Here is a 10040-nt window from a genome sequence, read left to right as displayed (position 1 = left end):
GTGGCTCTGTGTGCATACAGGCAGCGTGTATTCATGAGGGTGCGAGGAAAGAATAAAAGAATAGTTTTATGGCATATTACCGGTCCATCTCTTCATTAAGGAGCTGTTTTCCAGTAAGCGGGCTCTATTTGAGTAGCTAAATTGTCCAAGCAGTGTGCAAACGAGGACTAATAGCCTGATGCCCTTGTCACTGCCAAAGTCAAACTGAAGATCTGAGAAATGAGTGCGTCTCTGTGTGCTTGACATCACAGTCAGCAGCAATACTTCTGTAAATGTAAGGATTCTTACCCTGTTTTTAGTCTCTCCCATACAGTGTGACTGTAAAAGTAATATTTATAACTACAGTTATAATATTTATAACTTCTAGTCATCCTTGGAATAAGTGAAACTCGGTTGTAAGTTGCAGGTGACCACAGATAGCTGTAACTACTAGGACACAGCCCACATGAACAGAACATAGTTTAAATTCCCTGCGCCACGTTACATCCACTACATATAATGCAGCTGTGAACCTCTGCAGTGATTTCTGGCACTGTGGATGTCTGCAGTGGATCCTCTGGGTACTGTGACCCCGTGTATGCTCACTTAAACTGGGGTTAGTCCGAAGCATCGTTGATCCGTCTGTCATCTGTCTGCTGCTCCTGAGCAGTTTTGTGTGAGGTGTTGGGGGCATTAGCTTGGTTTGGTTTGGTGGACTACACAGGATGTGCTGGGTCTTTATCACGATGATCCCAGTGTCAGCAAATTGTGTGTTTTTGGCTTTGAGTTCTATTTTTCCGTTGTGCTCTCCTTGTGACTGGTGTGGACTGCCTTATCCTAATAACCAAGTTGTATGTCCTTTGTATGGTGTTTCAAGCTTTTTGTTATTGTGTTGTGTCTTCATCTCTGTGTGAGGTGTTGCTGTTCTGTTACTTCCTGTTTTATTTTGTTAACCGCAGTCCTGTCCCATAGTTGTCGGCACCTGTGTTGTTCCCCCCACATTACTTTGTGTACCCCACTGTGTATAAGTAGCTTGAGTTTCCCCCTGCTGCCTTTGACCCTAATGACCCTCTATATTTTAGATCACCAGTCTATGACATTTCATAGATTCATCTTGTGTTTTAACTGTCTAAAGGTTTATTTTGTTGTTCTGCCGGTTTAAAGCAGATTTATTTAACATTTTTCATACTAATATGTTTTTTTTTCTTGAAGGGATGCCAAATGCTATCATTTTTCTGTAAGGCAAATTTACCTGCCTATGGGTATAAATAAAGTTACCTTACCTTGCATTAAATGTGCAAATGCTCATCTTTGTTTTATTATCAAATACAGTTACAATGACAAAGAAGATCAACACAGTACGGATGAGTGTTGATCCAGTTATCTTTACAAGCAGAATAATTCCTGTTTAAGGAGAGGCGAAGTAATAGTTCCTTAGCTTACTCTTAAATATTCAAATAAAGGAGATCTTTTGTTTTTTTCATGTTTTTTCCCCCACTGTCCTTCAGCATAAGCATGTCTCGAATGAAATGCTATGCTATAATTTGCCTTCCCACACAGTGTCACCCTGAGTCATTTTTGCAAGGTTAGGACTGAAAACAGCAGATTGGAGAGTATTTGTAGTAAAATGAGACCTTCAGACTTGCTGCTGATGTGGAAACAACCTTGTGTTTAAGAAGTAACCTCGAGAAAGTTTGGGCATGGGAGCAAATCTGTGTTTTTATGAACTATGTGCAGTGGCAGCTGCGTGTTTACACTCGCTTACACCCACATTTACGTATTTTTCCAATATTTTACACATGGCTGTTTATTGAGGGTGTGTGTGTGTGTGTGTGTGTTTGTGTTTCCATACAGCCATTAAACTGCTTCGATTTAGAAGCTTGTTTAAGAAGTTTAAGAGCTATCTCTAAATCGAAAACATCAAACATCTCTGAATAATTCTTCATTTTCGTCAAGTAACGTTGGAGATATTTTCCTACAGAAATACAACAGTTTCTTGGGGATGCTGGAGAGGATTTGTTTCTGTTTTTATTCCTCACAGTGCGCTGAAACAGTACTGCACTTTTCCAAAGACTGAAATGTCAAGCCAAGGATACAGGAAAGCCTTGGTAGGAAGCACATTTGTTATGAACCCAGGAGTGTAAGCTGTTGAAACTATTTCTTAAGAAAGAAGGGAAAATATCTGGAAAATCTCAGGAGTTCATGATGAATCATCTTGGGTCCATCTGAAGACAGAAAAACTGAAAAACATAAAGGAAAAGTAGACACACAATTGCCTCAGACATCTGCGCTGAATGTGGAAACACAGGAGAAAGTGCAACAGAGGTGTGAATAATTTAATCATTTCTCAGTGATCAGTTCCTTCAGTAGATGTTAATATTGAGGAATGGAACATTCTGACCCATTTAAAGTGTTTTCCTGTTTCTGTGCTTTTCTCTGAATTCAAAGAAACGCAGAGTGAAAGTGTATATTTTTTAGGATGGATCTTAATGGACATAAAAGAGTTTTGAGAGCTGACGTTAATGCAGGCTTGGGAAGCATTAACATGCTGTTGCCTTTCTGCTTTAAAAGGTAAAGGCACCATAGTGGAGCCATAACAATTAAAAGCAGCTCATTAATCCAAACTATGACAGTGGAAAACTGCATGGTGGCTATTTGTGGCAGTGCAGCATGGTCTCATTCTGTCTAGGTCTGAGTTATCTGATTTTTTTTTAACTTTGCAATTGTCTTCTCTGCTTTCAGAAGACCATTTAACAACTGAAGCAGAGACACAGCCTGAGATAAAATGCAAGGATTACCCAGGAACTAGACTGTAGATCAAACTGCCTTTGCAACGATATGAAGTCTGCTGAGCTTCAAGCACAGACTTATTTGTTTAACAAAAATATATCAACTCTCTCAACAATTAAAAAGGGGTATTTAATGTAGGTCATTTGATATGTTCAACATTATTATTAAAGTACTAAAAAACTACCTTTTTATTATTAGCATATATAACTGATCAGATTAAAATATCCCATCAATTAATATTTGAGTAAATTCAATTTCTCTGGAAAAATTCTCAACAGCATGAGACCCTGGTCAGCTATAGTACACTGCCACCTAGTGGCCAAAAATGACATGAAATCCTAGACACACTCACTGGCCATTTAATCAGTTACACTTTGTTAGTACTGGTTTGGAAACTCTTTTTCCCTTCAGAGCTGTTTTAATTCATCGTGGCATAGATTCAACAAGGTGCTGGAAACATTCCCCCAAGATTTTGTTGCATGTTGAGATAACAGCATCACACAGCTGCTGCAGATTTGCATCCATGGTGAAAATTACCTGTTCCCCCACATCCCAATGGTGCTGTATTGGATTGAGATCAAGAATCTAAATTGATGATCTCAGCTTTGTAACATGGTGCAGTAGCCTGCTGGAAGCAGCGATCAGAGGGTGGGTACATAAATGGATGGACATGGTCAACAGCAATACTCAGGCAAGCTGTGGTGTTTAAACAATGCTCAGCTGGTACTAAGGGGTCAAGAACATTTCCCCACATCATTACACCACCACCAGTACCATGAACCTTTGATACAAGGCAGAATGCTTTATTTTGTTTACATCCAATTTTTTGATATCTGTGATTTTAGCACACGTAAATAATACTAAATAATCAACACTATGTTTTCTAGTGATTCTCACGGAGTTCTTTTGCTCTGATGTAATATTCACTTTCAAATTAAAAGTCACAACAACACAGATCAACACTGCCTAATCAACTTCTTATGGAACAATACCATCATAAACAGTTCTAAATAAGCATTATCACTGTGTTTTTAATGAGTAGTTTAATTACATATTAAGTGTTGCATGAAAGTGAGAAAGACTGAAGATGACTTTCTTTTCCTTTATTTTGGTTTTATTGAGCACCAAAAGCATTTAAATTATTCAGTTCTGACCACTGAGCAGTCATGTGTGGAAGATGCTGAGACGTCCGGCACCACGTTAGAGTTCGCTGTGCAGCGGGACTTTGGCTTTCTTCATGTTGTCGGCCACTGTGGACAAAGAGGGGACAAATAAGAGGAAGGCAGTGCTCTTACATGAGTGAAGTAGTTCAGAAATGAAACCTAAACCTAAGCTGCAGGTTTAGGTTTCCTACTAAACCTAAACCTGCAACTACTTTTCCTTTACTACACATTTAATGGCTTCAACTTCTTATCCATCCATTCGCTTCTGCTCATCCTTTTCAGGGTGCTTCAACTTCTTATTTTAAATATATTTTTTCTTATGGGGTTTGTTTCAGAGATGGCAGATTCACTTTGTGCTTTTTAAATATATCTTGTTTTAAGGTTTTTACAGTTACAGGCAGGGCATCACAGTAGCGTGGTTAGCACTGTTGCCTCACAGCAACAAGGTCATGAGTTCAACTCCTTCACCTGGCCGGGGCCTTTCTGTGTGCAGTTTACATGTTCACACTAGGTACAGTCCAAAGGGTTAACTGGTGATTCTAAATTACCCACAGTGTGAAAGGTTGTCTGTGTCTCTGCATTAGCCCTGCAACCTGTCCAGGATGTACCCAGCTGGGATACACTATAGCCAACTCTTATTGTGTTTAGATTTTAAATATATTAAAGACAAATGTCCAGGGGACCAATAATCACAAGGTTTGGACCTAGAATAGCTCCATGAATGATTTACAGTAACATAACAGTAATCAGCAAAGACATAATGAATGCTGGTGCTTTAAGTGTGTTAATTGTGCTTTTAGTTTCCAGTGACAAAGCCATGATTTAATGATAATATATCGGGAAAAAACAGTGTCACATTCCTCACTTGCCTTCTCTTTTCCTCGTAAAAAATTGACTCTCTGTCCTTGCACTGCATTTGCAAACCTCCCACCTCTTTGGCTACTAGTGCTACAAGTCTGCTAAAGTTTCTCACTAACATCCACATGGAGCTCAAAATTCTTTCTGTCAGAACAATCTCATAAAAAAAAACTTCGTCATTTCTGTCAAAATATTGAGGAAGGGATAGGGTTCAAGCTGTGGGGGATTAGTGTGTCTGCAGTCTGCTGACAGGTGAGCTGTGCAAACTGTCATTAGAGAGAGTGAACAGTCACTCACGGCCTTGGATGTCACTCGCTGTGTAGGTGTAGAGGTGGTTGCTGTACTTTCCAGTAATGTCTGTGCGCACAGTCAAGGTTGGATCTGTAGAAAAACCACACACATGAACAGCTCAGGAAAGTAATCAGTATTACAGTGGGGCAAAAAAGTATTTAGTCAGCCACCGATTGTGCAAGTTCCCCCACCTAAAATGATGACAGAGGTCAGTAATTTGCACCAGAGGTACACTTCAACTGTGAGAGACAGAATGTGAAAAAAAAAATCCATGAATCCACATGGTAGGATTTGTAAAGAATTTATTCGTAAATCAGGGTGGAAAATAAGTATTTGGTCAATAACAAAAATACAACTCAATACTTTGTAACATAACCTTTGTTGGCAATAACAGAGGTCAAACGTTTACTATAGGTCTTTACCAGGTTTGCACACACAGTAGCTGGTATTTTGGCCCATTCCTCCATGCAGATCTTCTCGAGAGCAGTGATGTTTTGGGGCTGTCGCCGAGCAACACGGACTTTCAACTCCCACCACAGATTTTCTATGGGGTTGAGGTCTGGAGACTGGCTAGGCCACTCCAGGACTTTCAAATGCTTCTTACGGAGCCACTCCTTTGTTGCCCGGGCGGTGTGTTTTGGATCATTGTCATGTTGGAAGACCCAGCCTCATTTCATCTTCAAAGTTCTCACTGATGGAAGGAGGTTTTGGCTCAAAATCTCACGATACATGGCCCCATTCATTCTGTCCTTAACACGGATCAGTCGTCCTGTCCCCTTGGCAGAAAAACAGCCCCATAGCATGATGTTTCCACCCCCATGCTTCACAGTAGGTATGGTGTTCTTGGGATGCAACTCAGTATTCTTCTTCCTCCAAACACGACGAGTTGAGTTTATACCAAAAGGTTCTACTTTGGTTTCATCTGACCACATGACATTCTCCCAATCCTCTGCTGTATCATCCATGTGCTCTCTGGCAAACTTCAGACGGGCCTGGACATGCACTGGCTTCAGCAGCGGAACACGTCTGGCACTGCGGGATTTGATTCCCTGCCGTTGTAGTGTGTTACTGATGGTGACCTTTGTTACTTTGGTCCCAGCTCTCTGCAGGTCATTCACCAGGTCCCCCCGTGTGGTTCTGGGATCTTTGCTCACCGTTCTCATGATCATTTTGACCCCACGGGATGAGATCAAGCTGCTTGCCTATTGTAGATTCACTCTTCCCAGTCTGGTGCAGGTCTACAATACTTTTCCTGGTGTCCTTCGAAAGCTCTTTGGTCTTGGCCATGGCGGAGTTTGGAGTCTGACTGTTTGAGGCTGTGGACAGGTGTCTTTTATACAGATGATGAGTTCAAACAGGTGCCATTCATACAGATAACGAGTGGGGGACAGAAAAGCTTCTTACAGAAGACGTTACAGGTCTGTGAGAGCCAGAGATTTTCCTTGTTTGAGGTGACCAAATACTTATTTTCCACCCTAATTTACGAATAAATTCTTTACAAATCCTACCATGTGAATTCATGGATTTTTTTTTCACATTCTGTCTCTCACAGTTGAAGTGTACCTCTGGTGCAAATTACTGACCTCTGTCATCATTTTAAGTGGGGGAACTTGCACAATCGGTGGCTGACTAAATACTTTTTTGCCCCACTGTATGTGACAGCTGATGTGCATTTTATAAACTGAATATGTTTCTGTAAAATTCTTTATCTAGAAAAATGAGTGAGGAAGCAAAAAGAACCTTGGGACTATCCACACCATTAGATCTGGCAGGGTTATGCATGCTTTTGTTATATCTAGACTGGACATCTGTAGACTGCAGTTAGTCAGTCATCTCTTGCTCATTTACAATTACTTTGAAATGCTGCAGCCAGATTACTGAAGGGACAAGAAGCAGAAGTACTCCAGTGTTAGTGTTAGTGGCCTTTCACTGGCTCACTGTTCATTAGAGACTCCACCATGAAGGGGCGCTGTTTGTATTTGAATGGTTTTATTCTGTGCTATGCTTGTATCTCTGTTCAACCTCAGACAAGGACAGTAAACAATCTGTTCTTCTATATTGAAATTATATTAATAATGTAAGAATTTACCAACAAAGAGGATTCTGGGAACATAGTAACCGTCAGGTGCCAGATTCTTGTCCGAAGTCTCTTCCTGTGTATAACAATATAGTATTTATTGCACATGATTTTAATAATAAAATATTTATAGATATATATATATATTTTCTGCATATGTAACATATCTTTAATTACCACCACGTTGAGCATGATGAAATCCTCTTTTGCCATTTTCTGGATAGTCTTATCCGCAACAAATGCCTTCTTCAGGTCTGTCGAAATACTTTGGTTTAGTATTATATTTAGACTGGCTTTCAAATAATTATGAATGAATTATGAATGGAAATATTAATAAATGTATTCTGCCTATTAAATGTCAGAAGGAGGTAAAGCCTGTTAAGTTATTACAGACTGCATTTATAAAATTGCCTAACAAGTCAGAAACAAGTCTGGCAGGTTGGACCTTTAGAATATCACGTAGGGGAATACACAACACACTATAAATATATGAATCCTGTCTTGTTAAAATGAGGACACATTACTAATAAAAAATATATGCAACTTGCTGCAATCAAACAAAATGCTTCAGTGTTCTGAGACTTTCAGCGGGAGGATGCAGAACGGGCTGCTTTTGGTCCACCGTAGCAAAACTCAAAATTTAGAGCCAGACTTCACTCTGTAGGTGGTCTTCATTGTTTATGGGTTAAGAAATGCCAGTGGAGACTTCCACTGAGCTTATTTCACAAAACCAGCTGAGTGATTTATGAACATAACTCTCACATACTTCACTGCCTGCTTTGTGGGTATTACAGAATGCACCCATTGTGTTTCCCGGGAAAACAAACGAGCCCAAGTCTGAGTGAGAAAGACAGCGCAGGAGGTGCAAGCCTATATTTTTTAATATATACGCATACTTAATAAACCAAAGTAGCAGCAGTACCTTTACTGTGTGGGCAGTTGTCTTTATGATGAATGACCATGAGAGGTTTCTGACTGTGAGAGCAAAACCACAGAGTAAGAACTCAGTACATTCCACAACACAATAAACACAGTGAAGGGTGTGAAGGCAGTCTTACACAACCAAATGCCTTAGAAAGCAAAGTCCCCATGCTGGATTTACAGACAAATGAAGATTAAAGTAATAATGTGTTTCCCTTATGGAAAAGTAATGGAGCGTCATTCCAACGCAGAAAGACACAACAAAGGACTTATCCGAACAAAATAAACTGACATCCAGGACCTTTACCCAAGGTTTAGAGTCCTACCTCTTGGCCATTTTTGCTAGGCCGTCTTCATAATTTTGGGCCCAGTTAATACCACCTCCCCATCCTGCAGGCAGGAAATAAAAATACAGTGATAGGTCAACAACACTGCTGCATGTTCCCAGTACATTAACTATGTCCCCAAACAAGCAAAGTTCAGATTTTATTGTGTCTGACAGCTATACACGATCTTATGAAAAGGTTTATAGGACATTAACTGGAGCTGTGAATATTGACAAAAGTAGATTTGCCCACCTCTTGACAAGGACTGACTCTTCACTTTCTTTTTAGCTTTCTGGTCCCCGGCACTGGCACAGAGGCCAATGAGCAAAGCAAGCAAGACCCAGCGAAGCATTGTTCCTTGTCCTTTCAGAGAGCTGCTGTGAAAGTTGGCAAATGAGTTCCAAGGAAATTCAGTGACATTTATATTTAAATACAAAACACAAATCAGTTTTAGCCTGACTCACATTTGACAGATATCTAGAGCTGCACTGACTCACCAAACACACCTAACTACAAGGCGGTATGCAAGCAAGCAAAAGCAAGCAAGAATTCATTAATGGTTCACCTGAGACCATGTAAATAAAATAGTTTATAAGCTGTAATTCTACACATAGTTACCACACTTGTATTTGTAATGGGGAAAATATCAATTCTGAAATAATGTGAAAAAGTGTAATTTGAGATAATTATAATTAAGATTCCTTCATTTACAAATCATTTTCAAACCTTTAGTGAGGCATCTCACTAAAAGCTAGCTTTGAAAGGAATCATAATACTTTTTTTAAAAGTAAATGAAGGTATTCAGGTAGCAGGTAAATCTCTTACCTCGTCAATATGAAGCAACAAGCATCTGCTCTGACGCTCCTATGTGCGCTCTCTATTTTCAGATTTTCTTTTCTATCGAACTTGTCAAACAGGTATATCATATTAGGCTTAAAAAAACAAAACAAGCACGCACTGCCTTATTAAAAGCAATTGTACTGTGTAATGGGATTACACCAGCAGATAGGGAAGCTAGCATTAATTTGGTTATTATCCCTTCTGTAAGTTTAAAAACATATATATACTTTATGGGCTTTTACATGATACTTCAGTCTATGGATTAAGAATAAATAAATAACTCAAAATAACTTTTTATTTGAATTTGAATTTCGTTCTCTTAAAAAGTGTCACCCTGAAAGTACAGTTGTTCCTAAAACTGCTTCTATGAATCTTCCACGTGTTGGTATAAAGGAAACTCCCACTCCATGCCCGAATAAAGACAGGGATGTATGGCCCATTTTAATTTTAATCAATTTTTGGCCATAGTCTCCACAACTTATGGGGCAGAGTGAATTAATTTCTGTTGTTGCAAATACTGATACCGGAACTCGGTAAATGCTTCTTTACGCCTCGTGTACTCCGAGTACTGTATCTTTGTAGTCTGGCTTCCAAAACTTACAGTTGATGAATGGCCTATTTTATTTTGTATGTATATTGAATGCTTTTATCTAGTTGCTTCTCTTTTCAACCACGCTGTTCTGTTTTGGCGGAAATAATAAAGAATTTTCTATCTATCTACTTTGTCTAGCCATTTATCTAGCCGATTGTTAGTTGTTGCTATGGACACAAAAACCGCTTGGCAACTGTAAGCCC

The 10040-nt window shown here is 39.5% G+C and overlaps 1 protein-coding gene across 4 annotated transcripts; it reads right to left on the bottom strand.

Annotated features, from left to right (window-relative positions):
- Nucleotides 1-3861: 3861 nt before the first annotated feature.
- On the bottom strand, nt 3862-9975 carry agr1 (anterior gradient 1). 4 transcript variants are annotated; one of them, XM_085248992.1, is made up of 9 exons: nt 9770-9975; nt 9231-9310; nt 8658-8782; nt 8406-8469; nt 8081-8133; nt 7336-7412; nt 7171-7234; nt 5088-5171; nt 3862-4019 (listed from the first exon to the last, which is right to left on the bottom strand). In XM_085248992.1, exons 3-9 carry the CDS (start codon nt 8755-8757, stop codon nt 3970-3972), a joined length of 492 nt encoding a protein of 163 aa, XP_085105118.1. In that variant the 5' UTR covers nt 8758-8782; nt 9231-9310; nt 9770-9975; the 3' UTR covers nt 3862-3969. The 4 variants fall into 4 exon arrangements, with proteins under 4 accessions (XP_085105118.1, XP_085105119.1, XP_085105116.1 ...); XM_085248993.1 differs by having other exon boundaries at nt 8658-8779; XM_085248990.1 differs by having other exon boundaries at nt 9231-9975.
- Between the last annotated feature and the right edge of the window lie 65 nt (nt 9976-10040).

Source organism: Mchenga conophoros, linkage group LG16 (assembly GCF_057382185.1).
Source record: "Mchenga conophoros isolate Kocher_MC1m ecotype Shallow Benthic linkage group LG16, M_conophoros_male_GT1.1, whole genome shotgun sequence".
Lineage (NCBI taxonomy): Eukaryota > Metazoa > Chordata > Actinopteri > Cichliformes > Cichlidae > Mchenga > Mchenga conophoros.
Note: the sequence above shows the minus strand (reverse complement) of the source record. Positions and strands in the feature narration are given on the sequence as shown.